The sequence below is a fragment of the Dromaius novaehollandiae genome, chromosome 5, assembly GCF_036370855.1.
Source record: "Dromaius novaehollandiae isolate bDroNov1 chromosome 5, bDroNov1.hap1, whole genome shotgun sequence".
NCBI classification, from domain to species: Eukaryota; Metazoa; Chordata; class Aves; order Casuariiformes; family Dromaiidae; genus Dromaius; species Dromaius novaehollandiae.
In genome coordinates, this window is record NC_088102.1 from 10,836,348 (window position 1) to 10,861,203 (window position 24,856).

The 24,856-nt window shown below is 44.7% G+C and overlaps 1 protein-coding gene across 8 annotated transcripts in view; it reads right to left on the reverse strand.

Annotated features, from left to right (window-relative positions):
* Window positions 1–4,588: 4,588 nt before the first annotated feature.
* The window catches only part of LOC112990649 (inverted formin 2), a 45,597-nt gene continuing 25,329 nt past the window's right edge, over window positions 4,589–24,856 (reverse strand). For 5 of the 8 annotated variants that reach the window (XM_064512015.1, XM_064512011.1, XM_064512014.1 and 2 more), the window contains exons 7-23: window positions 24,608–24,749; window positions 23,161–24,039; window positions 21,616–21,761; window positions 21,468–21,529; window positions 20,764–20,866; window positions 20,593–20,678; window positions 19,954–20,054; window positions 18,342–18,412; window positions 18,113–18,220; window positions 17,024–17,094; window positions 16,244–16,364; window positions 15,428–15,592; window positions 14,473–14,575; window positions 13,309–13,467; window positions 11,702–12,481; window positions 9,963–10,019; window positions 4,589–7,269 (exon numbers count right to left, since the gene is read on the reverse strand). In XM_064512015.1, the coding sequence (XP_064368085.1) occupies window positions 9,964–10,019; window positions 11,702–12,481; window positions 13,309–13,467; window positions 14,473–14,575; window positions 15,428–15,592; window positions 16,244–16,364; window positions 17,024–17,094; window positions 18,113–18,220; window positions 18,342–18,412; window positions 19,954–20,054; window positions 20,593–20,678; window positions 20,764–20,866; window positions 21,468–21,529; window positions 21,616–21,761; window positions 23,161–24,039; window positions 24,608–24,749 (3,153 nt within the window). In that variant the 3' untranslated portion in view covers window positions 4,589–7,269; window position 9,963. The remainder of the gene's footprint in view (window positions 7,270–9,962; window positions 10,020–11,701; window positions 12,482–13,308; window positions 13,468–14,472; window positions 14,576–15,427; window positions 15,593–16,243; window positions 16,365–17,023; window positions 17,095–18,112; window positions 18,221–18,341; window positions 18,413–19,953; window positions 20,055–20,592; window positions 20,679–20,763; window positions 20,867–21,467; window positions 21,530–21,615; window positions 21,762–23,160; window positions 24,040–24,607; window positions 24,750–24,856) is intronic. The other 3 variants (XM_064512012.1, XM_026112523.2, XM_064512013.1) reach the window with 3 other exon arrangements.

A 24,856-nucleotide genomic window follows, 5' to 3' on the forward strand; every position in this document is an offset into this window, starting at 1 on the left:
AAATATTAAATCAAGTAGAAAATAACACTTGATTTACATACAAAATGGAACCAGTTAAAATCTCTGCTTAAAGCAGCTAAACCAAAGACCTATAATAGGAAATGAGTATTAACTGTATTTGCTGTTTACTTGAATTAATTTGTTGTCGCTTTCCATAAATATTTTTTCACACAAATAAGCACTAACATTTTCCCAAAGGTAAAGCAGGCTTACATTTAATTTATGTAAACAACTTAATGTATCCCCTTTAGGACTCCACAATCTCTGTGCTAAACTTGTACAGATGTTTGTAATTACCCTAGCAGGACAAGTGAGGGATTCAGCACTGTGAAAGAGCCTAATGAGGAGTAATCCACTTTCTGCTAGAAATATTAGGAGTAAAATGAGCTGATAAAAAATTCTTATTAGAAATAATCATCTGAAATTTCTGCTGCTTATGTGAGTTAATTAAGCTGTTGGAGGAATCAGTAAAAGACTATTAATTAGGAAGCTTTTTTTTATCAGAGAGTTCTTCTAAATTGCTACAGGGTTTGTACAGAGGGAAAGTCTTGTTCTTAAATTCTAATGAAATAAGAATACTTCACAAGAAACATAGCTAATATGCTTTGAATGATAAATAGGTTTATAATTATGTACCTTCAAAGATTTTACTTTTGAGACTATGCAGTGAAATCCTGCTGTTAAGAAGATTAAGACTGTGGTATAACTCCAAAGCAGCTTTAACTTACTTTGCTGACAGTGTTCAAATGAGCTTGTGGGTATATTAAAGAAAAAATCTCTGCATGAAACTTCTTCCTAGAATATGCAAAAATCTATCTCTAGCAAGAAAATTATGCCTTAATGCAACCAAATAGGGACTGGCTTGCTACTGAGAGGTATGAAAGCAAGAAAACAGGCTTGCGCCATGCAGGCAGGGCAGGGAAGAGCGGCTGACTCTATGGGCTAGCCCAGCTCTGATGATCCAGTTGGAAATCAATGAACCTGCAATTAACTGTGAAGTTGTTTCCAGTATTCTGCTATTCTGCCTTTTGTTTTACTAGAAAAGCTACTAATATTCCAGGACTGCCACAATACAGACTTTCATTCTATACTTATTGATTCCCTGAAAATAGACCTGCTTCTCGTTAGCCTAGAAACATGTGCCATATTTTGATTATGTAGGATTTATATATATATATATATGTATACACACACATACATATACATAAAAGACTATGTGAGCACTACCATTATTTTGTTTCTAGTGTTGCTGGTGGGCTGATGTGGGCCTATGTTATTGTGTAAGGCTTCATTTTCTTTGTAGCTGGAAGCTCATTTATTAGTCATTCTTGTACTGGAAACAGGTTTCAGGAAACACTTCAGAAAACCTGGTGCTTCCCTTTGTGTGCTATTTCCAAAGCTTTTTTAAAAAAACTGGATTACAAATTATACCTCTAGAAAGTTTCAAGGTAACCATCAAAAATGTAAGCAGAAAAGTCAATTTTTATAATGCAAGATGTATAATACAGAGTAATAAGATGGGCTGTTTGTTAAATGGCTAGAAGCTAACCAGAAGGTGCATAAATCAGTTGGGGGGAGAGTTAGTCACTCAGTCCTGTAAATGAATGATTTCTAACCAGCAGAGAGTGATCATGTGTTACCCCCAAAAGGCTGCACTTGCTGCTGTCTGGAGTCAGGCTTCTGCTAGCATTATGAGTTTTTTGTTGACTTTTCAACAGGTGCCGCTTTCTTTTTGTTATTTATGATTGTTCCAAAGATAAAAATAACTTGAAGAAACCAAAATTCTCAATCCTTCCTTGAAAAAGCAATTTTTATTTAACTCCTTTTTGCTATAAGGGTTACCCTCCTTCCTTCAGATACATTCATACGGGTTTCAGGGGCTATTAGGGGAATTACAGTCCTTTGAAAGTCACACTCCTCCGTTCACAGTAGCAACCATGTCTTACAAAGTCACAGAAGAGAGAAAAAAAAGCGATCTGTGCTTCCTGTTAACAGCATTTCTTTTGTGATGTTTCTCATCAACAGTTGTCCAAGTGTTTTATTTGGATATGATTGCTCCCATTTTACAGATAGGGAAGCTGAGGCACAGAGAAATAACATACCCAAGGCCATTCAGGAAGTCAGTGGCAAAAACGGGGTAACTCCAGTAACCCAAGTCTCCTCTGTTCCAGTTTAGTGCTCTGGCTATCAAAAAGCTATTTAATGTTTGCAATCCAGCAAGTTACCCATCTCTTCCTTACTGAGGTTCAGCTACTGCTATTCATTGATTCTCTCATGCCAAATTACTGAAAGCAGATGGAAACAAGGCAGAAGGGCTAGCTTTCTGTTCTGGTGCTGTCTGGAGCATGGATGTGAAGTCTGTGTGTTTAATGTGAGCTAGACCCTGGGGATGGTGTTACAGAAAAAGCCTTTTGAGAGAACTATCTGCACTTTACAGCAGCTGGAGATAATGCAGGAGCCTTGGGAACCTGCTGCAGGTGGAGCCTGAGCCAGCAGAAACTCTGGGGGGCTAACGTGGAGGGGAGACTGCTATTAAGACTACTACTAGCTGGTAATAGTGGTCTTAGCTGTTTTTTGTGTGCCTGCAACAGAGCAGTGAGGCAGTTCAGCTTTAAGAAGCCACATGATGGTGTATGTAGAAATGGGAGGGGGTGTGTGGGGTAGGAGTCTTGGAGAAGACAGGTTTTAGGACTAACAGAGGGCTATATAGAGGATAGAGATGAGCTACAGAGCTGGAATATAGCATAAGACTATGTTGAGGAAACTTGGTGGGTTTTTTGTGTCTGTCCTTTGCAAGCTGCTGCCTGAGATTTGAGAGATTGTCCCTTAATCTGACATCAATATGGTACAATTTTTTCCTCCTGGTGGACTATGAATGTTCCCCTTCTGTGGGAAACCTGCCTTAGGAAGTGCATGTGATTCAGTTGGAACTGCACAACCATCATGGAGCTATTGGGCATGAAAGTGTGAATGATAATGAGCAGATACCTAGCAGACTGGGAGGCTGACTACACAGGACACATGGCACTGTGCATGTTCATAAAATATGTCGCTGTATTTCACCCATGCTCTTCAAAATGGAGAGGAATTTCTGCAATTGTTTTAATTGAGGTTTGTATGTCTGAAGGGATTAGTGACAGGATATAATAGCTTTTATCTTCGGATGTTTGCTAGGTTTGAGACAGGTCATGGTTTGGAAGAGTTTACCATGTGCTGGTTGTCATTTGTCTACATGTAGTTAAGCTGTGGTCTGCACCTAGACCTCTGCAGGCAGCTGTAGGTGTCACAAAACTTCACAGCTGTTTTCCTTTTTTAACCACAGAGCTACGTTGCCACTGCCAATCTTGCAAACAGTAGTTATTCTGGGAGATTGTCACTACATAGCAATTACAAATACCTGAGCAGCCCTGTTCACTATTACGGCCTCCTTTTTCCCTCTGTAGTCAAGGTTCTAGATATGGAAAACTGTTTTTCATAGGATGCCTACATCTTGAGTGTGATGTGACTGAACAAAACATGGGTTGTGATAGAGTTTGTCTTTGGGTAGTTCATGGATGAATTTGCTCTCAGATGCAGCGAGTGAACATAATCCCCATGACTAACATGTTCACCTGTATTTCATTGCTGTGGTTGTTAACATATATATTTATAGAGATAGGATTGGCATGGTACTAATTTTATTACTGGTAAGCTTATATGTTGCACTCAAAGCCTGCACTGTGTACAGAAAGCCAGAAATATGTAGATCTAGGCTTTATGTTTAGACAGATGAAAATTGGTTAATTTTCCTGAAAGGCACTCCTAATATTTTTCCTTTAATTTGAATTTTATCCTGTCCCTTCCCAAACAGAACAGAGGTATCTCCCAGCCCCTGCAGCTATACCGAATGTAAATGGGGACCAAGTGGTACACTCTAGCTGAATGGCATTGGCGCAGTTTTGGAGGTGCAGAAAGTCCAGATATGTTCCAAGCACGGCGCACTGGTACCTGCACCAGGGCTGGAGGCTGGGATCCAGCATTGCAGCACTGAGCAGCAGACGTGAGCTAATGTTCCTGCAGATCCCACCGCAGGCCAGTAATCTCTGGCAGAGGGCAACGCTGGCAACTTTGGGCGGTAATGGGTCAAGTAAGATTCACCAGGTTGTCTGACGAAGTCCCTGCTCCAAGGATATTTCTATTTTAAGGGCCTTATCCTGCAAAGACCTACAGTGGCTTGACTTTACGTACACTGGAGGTTACACTGACTTTACTGTGATCTGGAGTACTGTAGCCAAGTCTCTGCATGATCAGGGCCTTCAACAAGAGCCAGGGCACAACAGGAGGAGGAAGCACCTCCACCACTGACACAGTGTGAGTGAAGATTACAGCAATAGCTTTTTCGAATAGGGTGGAGGTCTTTTTTGGTTTGTCTTTCTTTTCACTTAAGGAAAAAGATTTTTAACTGTGCAGTAAAATGGTGTTAATAAGCAATTCTGGTTGGAATCCAGAACTAGAACATAGCTTAATTGTGAAGTATTATTCTATTAAGAGAAACCATAAAAACGATTTGGGCCCTCACCATCCCCACAAAAGAAAGGAAAGGTGTCAATTACTTTGACTTCTTTTATTCTAAATTTTGAAATATTTTCATTATTGAAATTAAAAAAAAACAAAGCGAAACCAAAACCTGAAAATCCATCCCCTTAAACATACCCAAATTCTGGTGAAGTGTTTGGAAAAGACTTCTGCTCATTTCTTCCATAGCTTGGTTTTATCATATAGCTGATGTTTAATTAGGAATACGCAGTTATTTGACAGCTAGAGACTTGTGGTATTCACAGGCTGTTTTATATAATGGACTCCATGTGCCTTTGCTGTAATATACTACAATAATTTTTTTTGAGGTCCAAACTCACTGTTGGCTTAAATGAGCACAGACCTGTTGAAGGAGCTGCAAGTGCCATTGTTTTTCCAGCAATTAGTTTGAGCTTACAACTATCACTGAAAAATCTTTAGGATCATGAGCTTTACTTAAACGTTACAAGTGGAGCAAATCCTGGTTGGACATCTTCTTTTGACCTGCTCGGATTCTGCCCTCTTGTTCTTGTTAAAAAATCTCTGTAAGGGAAGCAGAGCTGCTTTTAAGTAATAATTCTAAGTAAGTGCTGTACTTTGACCTGCTAATTGGGATGTCATTGTACAGATAATTTAATATAGCTTTCACAGATGACTGCAGAACAAAGAACCAGCAGTGGCTCAGAATAACCCAGTTCTCAGCAAACTCTTGATGGAGGTGGAAGGACAATGCCAAATGCTGTTTCCTTGAAGGCCAAGCTAGGAATGCAGAGAAATAAAATCCCTGGCCCTGTGAAAAGGGTTTTTCTCTTCAGATGCAAATGGCAGTAGCTGAAAGACCAGAGTGAGATGTGGACACTTGCTGCAGCATCTGAAGAAACCAGCCTGCCTGGGGCATCAGCAGGTAAGGCTTCCTATGTAACACCAGGGTAGCTTCTTTGTTCCCTAGTCCTAAATCTCAAAATGATTCTGTTCCTTTGGTAAAACAGCAGTGTGGGCTGGAGGAGACTGGCTGCTCGCTGCTAGCCTGGGCTGCAGGCTCCTGATGGAAACGTGGAGGTTGTAAAGCTGCTGGGTAAACATGTTTGATAGTCAGATTTTTGTAGCCTGGGCTCTAATCAGAGAGCATGAAAAATGGAGTAATGAGAGCAAAAGGACTGATACTTGGGTGATGTGTTCTGAGACTGGAAAAAAGAGAAAAGGGTAGACCTGTAAATGTGATAGTGTTCGTACTGCAAGTCAAACCTGGGTGGGTTATGCAGTTCTGCCAGAAATGGTGGAGCTCTGCCTCCCTCCGCTAGCGGGGCATCTGATTTCAGCTGCAGTGGGGCTGTGCTGCCCCCCAGGATCTTGGGAACTGAACCTGCAACGTGTCTACTCTAAACTGATCCTTGCTTTTGCTAACCAATTCTCAAAATGTTCGTAACAATGCTGTTAAAAGTTATCAGTGACGTAATTCTTGGTTCAACTCCTAACTTAGTCCAGCAAAGTTCTCAGTAAATGGATTACGAGTCCTATAAAGCAAAGCAAAATAAGCTTTAGCCTGAACATTAGTCTACACACAGTGAGTTATCATATAAAGGCATAGTTCTTAAATGTAACAATCTCTTCCACTTGATTCATGTTTCAGCACAGTATCACACCATATGCTTAACATACGGAATTTTAAATTGACAACTATGTACAAAACTATGATACAAAGTTATTACAAAACTTAATTGAGAAACAAAGCTCTGCATTTTTAAAACACAATACTGCACATTCCCAGTTTTAAAGCAAGATAACATGAAACTACCCGTTCTGCAGCTTGAACACAAAGACTACTTTTGAGTGCAAGCAGCTGAGCATGATATTCAAACCCAGAGATTTACTAAAGGACAAACTGAAAATGTAGCTAATAGAGCGACCTGGAAAACCTCTTTCTGCTGCTTTAATAACAGGAATTTGGGCCCTGGTTCTCCAAAGGCTTATGCATGTAGCTGTACGTGAGACTACTGCAAGACTACTGATGTGCTTACACTTCATGGCACATAAGCATAGGTGGGAACCAGACACTTTTTATATGGTCATGTGTTTAATAAAATACATACACTTTATTTCTATGACTGATCTCCCTTGCTTTAAATGAGTGGGAAAATACATTTGTCTGAACTGTGTCTTGGACCTGCTCCGATATAAATTGTCAGTGGGCAATGAAGGAGCAACTTCCACCTGGGACAGTGCAACAAGTGCTTAATTCATATCCTTAATTTAGTCGAGGCACTGCTGTTTTTAAAATTCCTCAGAGGGCTAAATGCTGCAGGGCTTTGTTGGGCCACGCTCAACTATCGTTTCAAGAGGAGCTTGCCCTAAGAACAAGCTGAAAGATTTGGCTTGAAGAAGAGTTTGTTCGAGGTCTGGCCCTGTCAACCCTCCGCGCACAGAGTCCCCGCGTCTCGACAGGTGTCTGGGCGCGGAGCGCTCGCAGCACCAGGCCTCGGCGGAGGACACGTAAGGCACGGGCTGAAGGTGCTCAAGTCTCCAGGGAGGTGCTTTGGGCCTTCAGGCAGGGAGTAAAAGCCTGCGTGAGGAGAAGCTTTGCATCCAGTTACAGCGAAGGTGACCGCGAGTGGAGTGTGGGTATGGCAGAACTTCGCTTCCGCGAGACTGGCAGCACTGGGGGGGTTGTTAGCCTTTCACCGGGTTTCGGTTATTTCTTCTGCCTTGCTGTGACACCTGCAGGAGGAGAAGCAAACACAAAGTATTCACAACTATAAAAATTAAGCTGTGCGGTTTTGCATGTGTGGGTACCTAACGGTCAGGGTGCTACTAGAGAAACCAGCAGATAAGCTAAAAATTGGTAATCTAAATTTTTATTTGCTTAATAAAACCCTCATGTACATTTACAGAACTAATTCTAGTGTTCAAGAGTTTAGCCAACTTTGCTTTGCAGCTAGGCACCAGTTCAATCCAGTAACATGAATCTTGTGTTTTCCAAGAAGAACGTTGCAATATGCTTCTACATTTTAAATTACTAAACTTACTAAATTTAAAGGCTGACTCTGTTGCCTCTGAACGGGGAGCTGTTTTTTTTTTTGCTGGTGGTTTAGGCAGGGGTGTCATTGTAAACCGTTGTGAAATGAAATCTTTATTTGGCATTTCATACGGATGTGGGGCATCTGCCCAGCTTGCATGTTATAAGGGCAAGCACAGCTGGGTCCTGGCTGGAGGGAAGAGAGATTCACAGGGCACAAACGAAATTTCCTGCTGAGCCAAATGTAGAAAAATTGCAGTGCTGAGTCCAGTCCTGCTCCTGCTGAGCCAAATGTAGAAAAATTGCAGTGCTGAGTCCAGTCCTGCTCCTGTGCCCGTGTGTCGTCCCCCAGCTGCCCAGAGGTGTTTCTTGAGGGAGCTGGGACTGCCAGAAGACAGGACTGTATACTGTCATTTTTAAGGTCCTGTCCCACATAATAACTGAAGGAAATGCCATTTCTAAGGACAGACATGAAGGCAAAGGCCATACAGGAAGACAAACATTAGCCTGATTACATTCCTGTGGTCCATTAGTACACAGCCCGCCAGCAACGCTGAGCCTGCAGGAGGGGAGGTGAAACATCTGGTTCTCTAGAATTAAATTAAAACAAAACAAAAACATTGATTCTCAAACCCTGTCGTCTCTTTGCAGGCGGATACTGATCCCTTTGCTTTTTTAATATATATGCGCAAATGGCATAAAGGTGGGAGGAGAGGAAAAAAGGGAATTGCAGATTTGAAGGGGCTGCTCGTCCCTGTCCTCCCAGTGCTGGAGCACTCGAGGGCACTGCCGGCGGGATACGGCCGCAGCTGGGCGTTGTGTTTCAAGGGTGTGCTTAAACTCCTGCCTTCCTGCCTGAAGTTACTCAGCCACTTCATAAAGGTACTACTTTTCAATGCATCCCTCTCTGCTGCTTTCCTATGTCTCCAAAGGAGAATTCAAAGCAACTAGTGACTTTTTTTTTTTTTTTTTTCAAATACGATTCCTTTTCAAGCCTGCATGGAATCTCTCTGCATAAAACATACATATTCAGTGTTATACCTAACTCACAGTTTCAGCTTCCCTCTCTGTCTAGTACGATCACTGGTCCTGGCCTGCTTCTTACCTCTGCCTCATGGCTACTATTTTCTGCTCTTGCTGTAAATCTTCATTAGGATTCTTAAATAAAACAACTTTCCTCTCCCTCTTGATGTAAATCTGTGGTGTGGCACAAAAGGGGCCAAGAGGAGGCCAGGAGTAGCCTGGAGTGCAACTACCCACAAGAGAGCTCATTTTCTGTTGCCACAGATCAGGCTGCAAGTGCAGGGCAAAATTAATCCTACGTGGAAATCCTGCCGAGCCTCATCCGTTCCAGCCTCCCAAGAGAGGGGACGGAGGCGGTGGGCCCCAGGCTGCAGGGGAGCAGCACAGCCCCGCTTGGCTCACGTACCCAGACTCGGGGGATGCTGAGAAGCAAACACGTTCCTTTCATGAAATGAGACTGAGAGAGATTTGGCATTATTGATTCATTTCATAAGAGATGGAGTGGAAAGGACAACAAGTAACTATGCAATTTCAGTACAGTGGATGTTTTGTTTCTGCTTCTTGCTTTTCTTTCCACTTGCTATAAATACAGGCAAACTTTCATAAAAGTCTTATGGGCGAGACTCGCAAAGTTGTCTTGTGATGAGCAACTGTATGTTCCCAACATCAGTGAAGGATGCAGGGGATATGATACACATGTTCTTGTTTGAAACTGAGTTTACATGTGTTTTCTTTCTTTTTTCTTTTTTGTTGTTGAAACAAAATAATCTCCCCTCTCCATCCCTGAAAGCTGTATGAATGCACATGGTCTATTTGCTCCAACTATTTGTGTGCCAAATCAGGATTCTGAAATTGAATTTGGCGTTGAGCTGGAGCTGGTATCTTGCCCCAAACAGTATTTCTCTGCAGATCCACCATTTTATTCTATATACCAAATACCCATACTTAAACAGGGGCTACCCTGAAGGCAAACCAAACGTTTTTTGCAAGAAGTGTGTACTGAAATTGCATTTTTACAGTTTTTGAGAAAATAACTGGATCGAAGCAAAGACGTTGTTTATCACATGAAGCTGGATTCACTTGGTTAGAATAACAACTTTTGATTATCCGTAGGGAAAGGCAGGTTGGCTGCTGCTGACGCAGAAGACAGACACGTGGGAGTGACCCTGTGTGGTGGGGAGAGCAGCACTGACTCCACTCAACGCAAGATCAACCCCCGGAGAGTAAGAATCAGTAACAAATTTGTTTTAAACGTATTTGTGATTAGACACAAAGACAAAAAGCTTAACTGATATGCCAAGTACTGATTAAGTTTGTAAAGTCCCAATGCTATGGTTAGTTCACAAAAAAATGCCTTTGCAAGTTTACATACCTCAGTGTACCACACAACCTTTTTTTGTTTTATCTCCAGTATCAGTGTCAACCTCTGCTTTTAAATGAAAGAGACACACTAAATATATGTGATCATGCAAGGCAAATGTAACAGGAAACTTCTTAGGATAAACCCATTACCTAGTAGCACAGAGGTTCTTAAAATGCAATCCCAGGGTGCCTAGGGACCCCCAAGACTTTTGTGGGGTGTCTGTTCCTCCAGCCAGAAATATTCATTACAGATGTCAGGAAAGCATTGTGAGACCTGGGAGTGTGGGGTGTTCCCTTTGCTGCAGCTTCTTCTATTACCTCCTGGGAAGGGCAGGCTGAGGAATTCCCTCCATCCTCAGCCTCTCCACTTCTGCCGGTTTTAGGAACAGAGAAGCTATGGGGCAGGGAGGGCACCTGCAGCTGTCAGGGAAGGGGAAATCGGGGTCAGGTGGAAAATAAGAGATCTAGTAGAAATTTATTCCCATTCCAGAAAAGCCTCAGGAGAACGAAAGTTTGGGAACCACTGCTCTGGGAAACCACTTCTGTTTTGTGGCATGTTTTTAAGTAGGGGAAACTGCCCTGTTTAGAAACAGAAATGATTATGGCCCTGAGGCATGCCAGCAACATAGGCGTAAGCCCCTTTGTGGTAGATGCTCGGATCATGTTGTCTTCCTCAGCAGTTGGTATTTGAACTCTCTTTTCCTTTCTCCTCCACCTTCTTTGGAAGGAAAAATTCCTTTTTCCACCACTTGCCTGCCCATTTGCTTGATCCCAGGATCTTGCAGAAAACAGGCTTTGGACAGTATATTGTATCTATCAAAAGGCTGACAGACCCTAGTGTCTCCCTTATGAGTTAAACCCTCTATTTTGGGATAAAATATCCACCCAAGGGTGGCTCCAGCTCTGTTGAATCTGAGGGACTTGGAAATACTTCCCAGGATTTGGGACAGACTGTGCATGCTTGCCATCAGGCTGAGACATGGGTGGGCTCCATCTTTCCGATGGGCCGTGGTTCCTGCTGGAAGGGAGCAAGGAGAACAGGCAAGGGGCGACCTGCTCTCTCCTGAATGAGTGAGCCGCCCAGGACAAGGGATCGATTCAGCCTGCTGAATACAATCCTTTGCACAAGCATCAGGAACTATTTTTACTTGTTGGCTTTGTACCCCTGTCCTGCAGCTCAAAGGCCCGATGTTAAGAAGGAGCTCCCTGAAGTACACTTGGGGCATGTTTTCCAGTTACTGCAGGCAAAAAGCTCTTGCAACAAGGCTTATGAGGGGAAAAAAATCACAGCAGTGCTGATGTTGCTGGCTTTATGCGTTTATAAATAGTAGAGAGGGGGTGATCGCTGATTAAGTACCCAGTATTAACTGCTCTTAATCACTGCTCTGGAGTCTAATGGAGCTCTTGTTTGCACATAACCATGGCTTGTAGCTGTCTTCAGCATGTTTGACAGATGTGCTTATTGCTATCTTTACTGCATATGCGTAATGGGCTTTTTAATTATTGATTCATCATTACTCTTTTATAAACAACTTATAAATGTCAAGAGAATGAACAATGCTTGTGTTTTCTTTTTAAACCTTTTTCAGATAAAATAATGACTCCACTAAACAGAGTTGCTCTAGGGGCAGGGGGCCTCCTATGGACAGCACTGGACCTCTAAGTGGGGAGGAACAGATATATGCAAAGATACTAGGAAGTCTCCCTGATTTAACTCAGTCCCAGAACACGATATATAAAATAGGCTACCTGTGTAGCTTTTGCTGTGCCTCTTCTTCTTTTTCCGTTTCCCAGACGTTCTTTGCTTTTCCCTGTCACTGTAAGTTTGTCCAGGGGGAAGCGTTGCTGAACAGGAAGAATCGGTGGCTGGCTCCTCCGAGAAGGACTTCTCTTGAGAGGTGTCCAAAAGTGAGTCTGTACCAGGGTCTTCATTTTCCTTCGCCATCTCTTTTGACTCTGCCTGATGAGCCTCATCAAAGGGAGTGGACTGAGCACTGCCAGGATCTACTCCATTCTCGCTTAGCCGGGAATTGCTTGGCTGGATTATCTGCTTGTTAGCTGGCCTGATGTTCTCTGAGCCATCAGGATGGGATTCGTTGTCCTGGTCTTCTGAGATGGACTCATTGAGCTGGTCTCTCAAAACAGTGCTCACACTGCTGCTCACAAACTTTATTCCAGTGCCTATACTGGTGGCAGAGAAGGTGATGGTGCCACTCTTTGTGCTCTCCTGGAGGCTTGCCAAGCCATCTGCCTGCTGCATGCCTGCTCCCTGCTTGGGCTGACCAGCCCCATCAACTTCTGTCGAGCTTACAGATGGGCCTTCAGTTCGGCACTCTGGTGGCAAATTTCCTTCAGCATTTTCTTTAGACAACGCCTGATTTGAAGAAGAGACATTTGTAACATCTTTACCTGTCTCTGTTAGGGCAGTGGCTGAGGCAGGGGTGCTTTCTGAGGGATGATCATTGCTGGTTTGCTTTTTCTTATCATTGATTTGTTTTCCTGCTGCTTGTGGATCTTTAATGCTCTTTCCTTTAAACAAAAAACACATGATCAGGCACAGCTACAGAATTACACTTGAAATCAACCAAGGTGTTTCTGTCACTGGGATACAAGCTTGCAGCTGCCTGCACAGGGCATGTTGAACCTAAAGCAGCTATGCATAGGCAGGACCATTTTATCATACAGCCAAAGATGAACTGCTTCCTTAGCACAGTGACATGCCCTATTACACCCTTTGTGGTCACCTCGGTTGGACTCCAAGGCCCCTGTCCTCATCTAATGTGCACTAAGTGTTGGCGCTGAGCTCATGAGCAAAAAAAAAAGAACTGAAGCCTTCTTGGGCTGTCTCCTAACAAGTACCTAAAAGTCTTGGGATTTGGATCCTTTTGCAAAGGGTTTTTATAGCCCCCTTTTTAAGGGCTGCTTTAGACACCCAAATGTGGACTTGTGGCATGGTGCAGTGATTTCCAGACAAGTGACAAGCTGTGTTAATGAGACTCAATGGCACGGGGGACCTCATGTGGGTATCACACCAGTGTGAGGATGACACCAGTGTGGGTCTAGAAGCATCAGAGCCCCGTCAGCATGGTATGGTGGCTGAGCCATGGGCCATGCCTCTCAGAGGGTTCGTCAGTGTGGGCACAAGGCCATGCTATGATGAATGCTAATTCAGGGGCAGGCGTGGCTGACAGCAGCGCAGGGCTCTCTGCTCTGCTTCTCTATTGCTCCGGCTGTAGAGCCTTCTTAAATAAAATGCCCCAAATGCAAATGCTGGAAACTTCTTGCATGTGTTTGGCTCAGGCCCAGAGGCAGATGGGAATGAATAGCTGCAGGTAAAGTCAGGTCCGTGTCCTTACCAGGCTGGTTTTCCTCTGGGCTCTCCGCTGGCAAGGTTTTAGAAAGTGCATCCGCCTCGCTTCTGTTCTTTGTCTTCCTCAGCGTGAACCCTTTCCTTATGTCGGCCAGCAGTGCATCGATGATGCACACGTCCTCCTGCTTCACCACTCCCTTCTTAACTACGATAGAGAGATGAGTGTTAACACGTGCCCCACGAACCAGGGCAGAAGGCCTCCGACTCTGCCCTGCCCATGGGCAGGTGCATCAGTGCTATCCTGCCGCTCCTGCCTGCTGCCTGGTGTGAATGACAGAGGGACAAAAGCGCTGAGGTGAAACCTGGCTGTGGACCAGCCCCTGGGACAGGGCCATAGGTCCTGCAGGAAGAAACCACAACCAAGCTCCAGGGTTCAGCAGACCTAAGGTGCACTTTGGCTTTGTCCCTTACCTGAGTGCCTTGGGCTGTCACTCAGGGCATTCCACACTGCCACTGCAGCTTGTCCGAGCTGAAGTCAGAGGGCCAAGCCCAAAGCCCCAGCCACTGCAGACTGGTGCATACTCTTCCCTGACCTGTGCCTAGTGATGTCTGCTGTGCCAAGACCTTGAAACACATCCTATTTGCTATCCATGTTGGTGGGGCTGTTTTTCTTTTTGTTTTTTTTAATGGGAACAAAATGATCTTGATCTTTCTTTCCTCTTAGCTTCTTCCAGTTTTACTTTTCAGATGTGCCTTTAATTTCCAGCCACAAAAAGGCAGATTTAAGTTATCTGCAATATTTTTGGAACTTCTGTAATCTCTGGTAAACTGGGGTGAGACTACTTAAGTGCTCTGGGGATTTGGGAGGAAAAAGTCAAGTGTATCTGGCTAGATTTGGGATTCAAAAGCTTTGTTTGAAACCAAAAAAGTTCAAATAACTGAAATGTTTCAATCTGAGATTTTTCCTCCCCCGTTCAGTCAGAAAAATAAAAGTTAAGTTCTTGGCCCAGCTGTAACTGGAAAGGCAACTCTTAGCTATGGTTGTAAGACACCTAAAAGCCTTCAGTGAGCCAGCACCTGGAAACCCACAAAATAAACTACCATTTTTGGTCCATTAAAGCAAGAACAGAAAAAAGCTCCTATCAGCTCTCCCAACCAGTTTGGGATGACATGTCCATCTCTCTTTAATGAAACCCTTTCAGATACTTACTGACTTTTCCATTTTCTCCCTTCTGTCTCTTAGATTCTTCTTCTTCCAGTTGTTTCTTCCTCTTTTCTGCTTTTGCAGCTTGCTCCTTTCTGTCCTTGTTTTCCTGCAGTTAGGTAACAGGGGGCATGAGAAGGTTGGCTAATTATCTGGTAGAAAAGCCAATGAAGACAAAGTGATCTCAGTAAATAAAAACAGGTCCTAAGATTATGTGCTGTCTTTCCAAGAGGTTGAGAGGGAGACTACTGGCTTGCCCAGGACTCTGCCCATTCCTATTAGCAAGTGGCAGCAGTGATCTGCCTAATGCAGCTACCAAAGTGCAAATCATCTGAATAGCTGAGACAAATGTGGAAGCTACTGAAGCCATGACATGCTCCACACTTGTGGCCTTTTTACCACATGCTCTTTTTACATCCCCTTTCTAAGCCTATTTGCTCAGGTTGGAAGAAAGCATTAAGTTTTATAATCCTAATACTCTAAAACCCATGCACTTGACTCCAGAACAGCTTTGTGAATCTGGAGCCAAAGTAGCATGAAAAATCATAAAACTCCAGAGTCTGGCTCTGATATGCTCTTGTGAATCTGGACTTTCCGGGGCAAAGGCAATAGAGCTGGTTCTGGCTCTGCCATTCAGGCTCTGGGCACCACCTTGAGAACATAACCACGGGCCTCTCCTGTCACGGGGTTAACACAAGGCAGAGAGAGGCTCTAGCAGGAAGGAGTCAATGGGGAATACTCTGCTGGGGTCTTGCTGTCTACACCCAGACCAATGCTATGCAGATGCCATGAGGCTCAGACACCTATTCACTGGGTGACCTAATGCCACCTATTGAAAGGAGGGGGCTGTAACCAGCACCCTTCCCCTGCAGGGCCCAGGTGCACATCCCACCCCCATCTATCTGAGCAGAGGCAGGAACCAGTCCTGGGGTTGCTCAGCATTGTGTGCGCAAATGCCAACCTTCAGGGCTCGGATAAAAAGATCTCTGAAGGTCTTCATGGTGCTAAATATATCCTCTAAGGACAACTTGCTTGGGTCTTCACAGAGATAATTTGCAAGTTCTTCTCTCTTCCTTTCAATGGTTTCGAATTCCTCTTCCAGCTTTCTGGCGGCATCAATGCTATCCTGAAATGCATTTAGTATACACACTAAAATGCCATCCAGAGGATAATGAGTGAAGAGTAATTAAATAAAAAAGGATGATAATGTAAGAACTTGGAGCAGGGCTCTAGGGCCCTGCTTTTTAACTGTAGCAGATCTTACGCAGCGCAAAGGAACTGAGATGGCCTTTGCGGCTGGTGACTGAGTTGTGCCAGTTTACAGGGGTGGCACTAGGAGGGAATGGAAAGCTTAATACAAAGCTTAATCCCAAGAGAAGGGATTTCTTCTGGTGATTCACACTGAGGGTAAACATGTTGGCTCAGATGGAGTGAGGAGTTGCACAACAGAGCACAGAGAGCAGCCCAAGCAGGGTCCTTAAGAAATGGCCTTACCAAAAGATATTTGGGGCCTGGTGGGAGGTGGCAGATTAACACAAATGGGTTGTGTGCATCACAGACTACTTCCAAATCTGAGAGCATAGCTGGCGGCAAAATTTTTCAGCCTCTCATATAATCTCCTCAACTACATATGTTCAAAGCACTGGCTGCATGTGTGTATGTGTGTGTGTGTGTGTGTGTGTGTGTGTGTGTGTGTGTGTGTGTGTGTGTCTGTGCACGCGTGTGCATGTGTGTGTGTGTTTAAGGTGGAAGATATAAGGGAACTCCATTCACTGACCTGGATAGGTTTCTCATACTGTTGTTTCACGTCATCATTTGATGATGAGATCTTTCGCTGAAGCTCCAGCAGCTTCTTTAAATTGGCACTGGACTCCGAGCGTATAATATCAAGGTTAATTCTGAAAAAACATAGTACTCTCCCATTAGTTCACTTCATAATAGCCTCAGCTAAAGAGAGAACTTGTCTGAGCTGGTGGCTTGGTTGTCCCTTTCTTTCCCACCACTTCACTGACTAACTGTAGAGCTGTCTGAATCTTGAGCTCTGAACTCTTTATGCAGCCCGCGCTCATGAAAATGATACTTCCTCCATGGTACTTACAAAAAGGGGGAGAGATCTACCTACAATTTCATGTATTGACTAGATGGATGCCAAAAAAAGTCCATCCATTCAAAGGGTTATTCTCTACCTCCATGCTCCCCTCAGTGCTTGGCATTAGCTTAGGTTCTCAGAACATGCTGGTTAAAGACACTTCAGAAATGCTCCTGGGTAGCTGGACTTAAGAAGATCCTGCTAATGCAAAAGCAGTGCAGTTTTGGGAAAGGCCTGTGAGGCAGTATTAACTGTGAATTTCACCCCTAAGTGTTGCCAGCTGTTGTAGAACTATCGTATATTATAGTGGTTTCAGCATTCATCAATCAATTGGTTAAAACGAAATAAGATGCTATCTCATTAATGTGCTATGACAGCTGTGTATGTCCTGATTTCTGTTACATTATTGATGTGCACGGGATTTTTTTGTTATTACTTTTTAATTTGAAGGAAAGGAGACTGTGTTACCCTGCTGCTTTTGAAACATATTCAAGGTCCTTTGGCAGTTCCAGTAGGTCCGTGTGGCTGTTTTCTACTTCCTGAAGCAGGAGAAAGAAATGTTGTTTACTGTATGCCATGAGCTGAGAGAGGAAGCCAGGTGGGAAGAGAAATGGGCAGCAGTGCTGAGGAAGGATGCCTGGCCTACATCCTGCTACTGCTCCCCTCTCTGTAGTCTGCTTTGCCTCGCAGAGCAAAACAGGACTGCACGTTCAGAGAGGTAAGGCATTGATCCCAGACTATAAAAACACACACACAAGTGCAGAAAGATTAGAAATACTCATTGTTCAAAGCAAAGCTGACCTGCTACTGTGCTCTGTTCTTATCTTACTGGGGATTTTTTTTACTTTCTTCTGTTAGCTTACTGTTGGCCATGGCAGGAGGCAGGACTCTGGTTTGATGCAGTCTGACAGCTCCTGTGGTCCCAGCAAGGCATTAAAAGGGCTCGATTCTTATTTGCCTACTTTACTTCCATGGCTATGCTTGCTGAAGCCACTGTGAGCTAAAAAGGGGCTTGACCATGCATAACTGGAATTGAGAGACCTTGATGAATGAGGTTAGCAGAGCAGAACAAGGAGAAAATGTAAAAGAAACCCAGCAATACAGAAAGTAAGAAAGCCATGGGGGCTTGGTGGGGATCATGAAAAGGTTGAGTATAGTCTGGTGGAGAAAGCAGAGGCAGTGAAAAGGCAGAGGGCCTGAGGTGGCACAGATCAGCCAAGATGGTTTTGGTAGCCACATGTTCTTTGGCTTGGAGATGGTGATGTGCACAGATTGCAGAAAAGCAAAAAGAGGAAGTTCTAGCAATTGTGGTGAAAGATGCCAGAGGGAAGCAGGACAAAAGTGTTTACACAAGGAGTTCCCTTTAAGCTAAATAGTGCCTACAGGTAGCCACTGATAGCCTAAGTGAATTGAGTGCTCTCAACTTGCAACACTGTAGCTTGCCAGGGAGGATATGAATATGAGTATGTTACATCAACCGAAAGTAGAGTAGGAGAAATGGTTCATCTGTGATAAAATCCTCCCCCTCCCCTATTGCCCAGGACTTCGTAGTGGTACCTCCAGAATATGATGGAGCAGTGTAATGCGGGTTTGGTTTGCTTTGGTTTCTGTTAGTTTGAGTAAAGTACTGATTTTGAACCCATCAGCATCGCCCGTGTGACTTCCCTACAAGACAGAAAGAAAGCAAACATAACTCCTGTGTCCATCCGAATTACAACCCTAAAGGAGAAGAATCTTCCACATATCATAATGACTGGGGGGAGGACAAGACAAAAGAAATCCTTACATAGTTCAGAAAGTTTCCAACTTTGAGAATCAGTTGACAAAAGAGAGGCAGACGATGACTGTTCAGAAGATCTGAAAAACAAAAAGGACCTTGAACTAAAAGCCTCTGTCAAACCAGAATATTTCCTAAACTGGATTAAAATTGGAATTCTGAATTCCACCAAACCAAATCTGGATTTTTCAGGTTTGCAGCCCAACATCCCAGCCGGAAGAGAAACTGACTCTAAATAAACTCAATTTAACTAACTGGGCTTCATAAAAGTTTTGATGACCTTTGTTTCTCTCTTTCTTTACATTTGGTCTCTCATTCCTAATGGAAAATAATCTGGAGTTGGACTCTTCTTACTAACTTGCTGCCTTCTGTGGAAGTATCCCAGATTTATACTGGTATGGGTGAGGATAACTGAACTAAAATTTTAATCCAAGAAGACTGAGAGTAGTGAAGCCAGATCTGACAGCTCTGTGAATACCTGCCAGCTGATAAAACCAGACATGCTCGCGCTGTTCCTCTTCTTGCATGGCTGAGGTGTTTATCAGTGCATGAAGGATACCACCCCTGTCCTTGCTTTTAGGACAGGGTGCTGCAGTGGCACGGTTTCTGACACTTTTAGTTTTGAGGCAGGAACAGCTCCAAGAGGACAAATGGACTGCTTGGAAGAAACTTTTGGGGGAAGTTTCAATTAATCCCAGCAGGCAGTTGAAACTCCAGCTGGAGAAACCCATCATAGGGCTTGGTGGGACTGGCTTTTCAGGACAGGTGGCCCTTGACACTGCTGAGAAGGGGGTAGGGAGGTCCCTCTGCTCTTGTCGGAGGGCTGGAACCAGTCCCCAGGCAGGCATCTCTGTGAATGCTTCCCTCAGGCAAAGCCAAAGGTGACTTCTAGACGCACAGATCTGAAATCTAGAAATCACTGTGACGTTCACTTCCACTAGGTGAATGATCTTGAGGATGAACCGTTTGAAAGGATTTTATACCTCTTTTCCCCCTGCCAGCTGAATTTTCCATTCTGCTCTTTCATATCTGCCCAGCTCGAACCGACTCTGCTGAGTGTAACCACATACTCAGATGCTTGCACCACTACAAAATTTGAGCATCAGCCATTTATGGCCCAAAATAATAAACTTTTTCTCTTCTGGTTCCATTTGTAGTCAGGGAAAACTAAAGTGTCACTGCTTTCTGGGGGAGGTTAGGGGTATGCTTTTGTGGCAGCAGAGGAAATCGCTGCATGAAGATCTTCATGTGGCAAATAACACTGGATGAACAATCTGTAACAGGGCCAGTTCTGCTGTCTAAATTCAGTTCCTCTGAAAGGGCTGATGAGCTTCCCACGCTTCACTGTTGAAAGTGTTTCAGAGGAATACAGCTGCTGCAGAAAAACAGGACTGAGGGTGAGGGAAAGTGATCTCCAGTCCTACAAAGGGCTTTGACCATCAGTAGGGATACCTAGAGCTGCATCCCATATTCTGTAGTGAACCAGTGACCAGGCTGCAGCAGGAGGGGAGCTGTGGTGATGGGTAGCCTCATTGCAAAGCTCTGTATGTAGGAGAGGTTTTCTGGCACATTGCAGTTGACTGTTGTAAATAAGATAAAGAAATACGGTCAGCTCATTTACCTTCACAGGCTCTCCGGATGACTCCAGCTTTTGGCTGAATCATGTCCAGCACAACGGTGGTCTCTTCACAGATCAGCATACATTCAATCCGCAGCTGGTAGCTAAGGAAGGAGATTGATTAAACATTTCAATATATTGTGAACTTGGCCAGCATGCTGGCCTTCTTCCTACATCTCCTGGAAGTGTGGCAACTCTACAACATTGCTATCAGCCATGTCCCCGTCAAACCTCTGCCCTGTGGCTTGTGGAGGGAGACACTGTTTTCCATGGGAACCAGTCACTGGGATGTAGTTTCTGTTGAAGCACTAAGATCAGCAGGGAGAGGACTGACCCGCATGAGATCTGGGTTTTCCCTCCTTGGCATTGCCTTCGACTCCCCCATGACTTTCATTAAGTTACATGGGAGATCTGGCCCTAGGTGTGGGCCAGCTTCTGCTATTTCAGAAGGAGAGAAGGTGCTGGAGCAGCAATAGCCTTTCATCCAAGGGTGATGGGGAAGGGATGACCCTAAGGTGGAAGGGGGAATCCACTAGATGTATCAATCACTTCCTGTCTATGAGATTCCTATGAAGAAACTTAAAACTGCTAGAGGCAAATACAGAAAAAGATTGGGCTGAAGTTTGTAATTAACTCCCTTACCTGGGAATCTGAAGGAGAAGGAGATAAAATTGATCCGCATTTGCTAGCTTTGATTTCTCTTCTTTGAAGGCCTTCAGATTTTCTATCTAATGAGAAATAAAGAATCAAGACTGCAGGACTGCACTGCATTTACAGCTCAGTGAATTAAGCAAACCACATTTCTCTCCTGACCTCATGCTTTTCAGGGAGCAGCTTGAGCAACTGCTTCAGCACCTCGACATCAAACTTGGTCCTGTCCCCGTTCTGGACCATGGCAGCAACCTCTTCGTTGGAGCTGCAGGGAGGAGGAGCAGAATCAGCAGTACTGAGATAGATATCCATGCAAATGCTCCATGCTTTGCCTAATGAGGGCCACAGTAATCCAAGAGGAAGCCTGTCACAGCGATTAACTGTGAACTTGGAAGATCCATACTCAAATCCCTGCTCTGCCCAAAGTTTTGTTTCCGGCCCTGGCCAAATGACTCAGGACCAGAGATAATTCTGCAATTTAGATGCCTGTCCCTACGTACTTGATTGTCTTTAAAAAAAGAATCTGATTCTTACGTTCTCTGTTGGCTCTGCTTTCAGTAGGGGTTTGCTCCACAGAGGTCTTTTACAACCTAAATCACCCTATGATTCTGTGCCACATCTCCTCTGTAAAACGAGATGTAAAGCCTTTTTCAGTTTACAGGAATGTTGTATGTAAAAACACAAATATACCCCCAGACCCAGTGTTTTAAAGACAGTATATTATAAGTCAGGAAAGGTTCAGATGTTTCAGTAACACAGATCACAAAAGCACAATGGCTGGAATAGATTTTTTGAGCACCTTACAGACACTAGGCAAAAGCTGCTCAAAGTTTTGGCAACTATCATGAAAACTGGCCATATCTTACCATTTAAATTGCTTCAAAAATATGTTCAAATTGAGACTTTTCTTGGAGTCCAAAAATGTGATCTTCATTAAAGAAAAAGAAGATATTTGATATTAGATGAGCTGTCTGCGGTGATCTTTATTCTAAAGAATGAGAACGACCCCCTCACCTCCTTCGGTTCTGCCTTCACTGGTGCAGCCGTTTTCTCCTTGGGGGTTGGTTGTGGAAAGCAAAACAGTTGCTCTATGCTTGTGTAATTGGGCTCTATGGTTTCCTCACTGCTGCTACCCACTGAAGCCCACATCGAGTGACTTTCTGAAAAAAGACAAGGTATTCAGAGAATTTACAAGGGCAGTCAAAAGCTCCTGGCTTTTGGGGCAACATGAGTTGCTAGAAGGGAAACTCCTCAGAAAATGAATGAAATAGTTAAGGACCCTCAAACTCAGTAATAGCACCAGAATCATTAGGAACAATCTAGACAACGTACTGGGCCCTTCAGAATGTGAAGATATTCACATTCACTGCTTAACCAGCTAGAGGACACTACTATGTGCCAGGCAGGAATAAGGCACCTATCCTGGTGGTACTTTGGCATGTACTTGTATGGTTTGGTACTTCGGGCCAAAATGTGCTGATGAGAAAATGAAGCATGAGGCAAACAGCGGTCATACAGCCACCATCCCCTCCCTAAAACTGCATGCTTCTCCGTGACTGGGTTAGCAAATTGGGTTAGCATGAGAAGGGCCTCAGCCATTTCTTTCCTGGTCCGATGCATACTATTTTTGTTCCTTGATGCCAGCAGAGGGATCAGGCACAACCTGGCCATTTTCTAACTCTGACCTTCTTAAATTTTTCATTTTGTAATCTATCCTCCTTATGGAATGGCAGATATAGGACTACTTGAATTAATGAATTAATTTATCCCCCCCTGCACTTTTTAAAATATCTTTTCTTTGAACGTCACCTAAGCTTGGCTGTAGAAATCTCTCCTGAAATAATCCAAACAATGAACTTCCCTTGTGGTTAAAAATCTGCAGTATTTAGACCTTACCTATGCCACCTTCCATACAGTGGATGGTTGGTTGTCTAGGTCAAGGCTGACCTTGCCTACCCTTGCTTTTTCTTACATTTCAGGCTCCTTTTTGGATCCATTAGGAGAGGGAAATGTGACCCACAGATCGAGAAACAAGTCAATATTTCTCATGGCTCTTCAACTCTTTCAGTGTCCCTCTTGAGTTGTGGCTGATGTCCCCTCTCCATGACCTATGCCATCTTTCTCACCACAGCAGCTTTCCAGAGTACCTGACTCTGACACGCACTCTTAGTCACAACTTTCATATACAAATATATAGCAAATATATACGAACTGGGGAACAGACAGTCTTGAACCCAGATCAGAGCCTGCTGAAAACCCAAGCCTAGGGTATGTCATGATGGATTAGGGGAATCTTCTGATCCGCCCCCCTGCTTTCAGTTTCAAAGGATTTTAGTTCTAAACAAGCCATTCCAAACTACTGATCTAGCTGGAATGGTCATTAAATATTACTAGGTTAACGCTACTTTTTTTTTGTTAAGCTTTGCAGGTCAGATGTACTGGAAATCACAGAAGTTCTGTATCTAAATGGAGTCAACCAGATTTGACACAGTCAGAGAAAGTGGGGAACTGCTTGGGTCACCCAGAAAGCAGCAGCAACTTCATGCCAAGGGCACCCACCTCTCACCACGTTGGAGGGCAGCTTCTGCCAGTTCAGCTTCTTCATTCTCAACGTTGGTGTTTTCACCGTCTTGTGGATGGGCCTGCTGGAGCCGATTGGGCTGATGAACTGGGTGGCAATGACTTCTGTATCATCTCCTGGGATAGGTGCCATGCTGGGAAGGGGGGGCGGAGGTGGTGGGATGCCTCCCACGCCAGGCAGTGGCGGAGGGGGTGGGACGCCCCCCATGCCAGGCAGCGGTGGAGGAGGTGGGATTCCCCCCATGCCAGGCAGTGGTGGAGGGGGTGGGATGCCCCCCATGCCAGGCAGTGGTGGAGGAAGTGGAATGTCCCCCATGCTGGGCAGCGGTGGAGGGGGTGGGATTCCCCCCATGCCAGGCAGTGGTGGAGGGGGTGGGATGCCCCCCATGCTGGGCAGTGGTGGAGGGGGTGGGATGGCTGCCACATCAAGAAGGGAGGGTGCAGAGGGTGGAGGCATGCCTGGGAGCGGAGGGGCTGGAGGCACATCCACCATGGGGCATGAGGGGGGCATGGCTGCCATGCCCGGGAGCGGTGGAGGGGGTGGTGGCGGGGGAGGTGCCGGGGCAGGGGCAGTGATGGGGGCAGGGGTAAATGTCTCTGGCAAAGCCGAGCAGGCTGACAGCTGGGAGGATGAAATCTTCTCTTCTGCAGCGGGTGGCTCTGATGGAGGTGCTGGTGCCTTGGAGGGGTTAGTTGATCTCACAGGGCTCTGAACTGCACTTGCACACACTTCCAGTTCAGTCTGAACACCTTCATTTGTATTCCAGGACAGCCGGTTTTCAGTTCGCTTTTGCTTGTTTGGATGTTTCTTGATAGATAGCAACCTCTCAATGACTTCTTCAACTGTGTTCTCCTGGACTAAAAAAACAGGTGAGGGTCAGTGGAAGAGATGGGGCTCAAAGGCTGGTACATGCTATTCAACCCCCAACAAGTGCCGAATCTGGATCCACAGAAACTACTCCCTGGAGTCACTTTACAAAACTGTACTTTTTCCTTCTGTGCAATTTCCTTCCCAGGGTCCTGGCCCAGCTCAAAGCCCATAAACACTTCTTTGAGCATGACTGCCAGCAAGGCTAGCCAGCACCAGCGGCACGATGTCAACAAAGACAGACAGTCCCACTGACTCCTACCACCCAAAGCCCACTGCAATGTCAGGGTTTAACCATCAAAGCGAGGCAGTGAATCCTAAGCCGACCACTAAATATGGCCAGCTCTCACTGGCATCTACAGGTCCAGGGCTTTTACACAAAGACTTGACCCCATGTCATATATGAGTTTTGTCTCTGCTTCTGTTCAGTTCTTAGGATGCCCCATAGCTTTTTGCTGTGCATTTGGGAAGGAGTTTTGCAGGTATTGGACAGGGGGAGGGGAAAAAAAGAGATTAGTGCGAGGCTGGAAGTATGTGCCACTCTTATGTCAGTCTTACTGTCATTTGCGAGCAAAATGGCTCTGTTCACTACAGCATCCAGGGACTCCCACAGCAAGAGGCTGGAGTGGTGAGATGGTTCCAGGTGTAGAAGGCTCTGGAGGATGGACAACAGCTGGATGGAGACTGGAGAGCGGCTCACCTGGAAGACAAGGCACTTTCCATTAAGGGTAAGGCTATGCACCAGACTGGTTCCAAGCAAAGTGTGTCAGCTTTGCCATTGCATGACCTTGCTCCCCACAGGAGGGC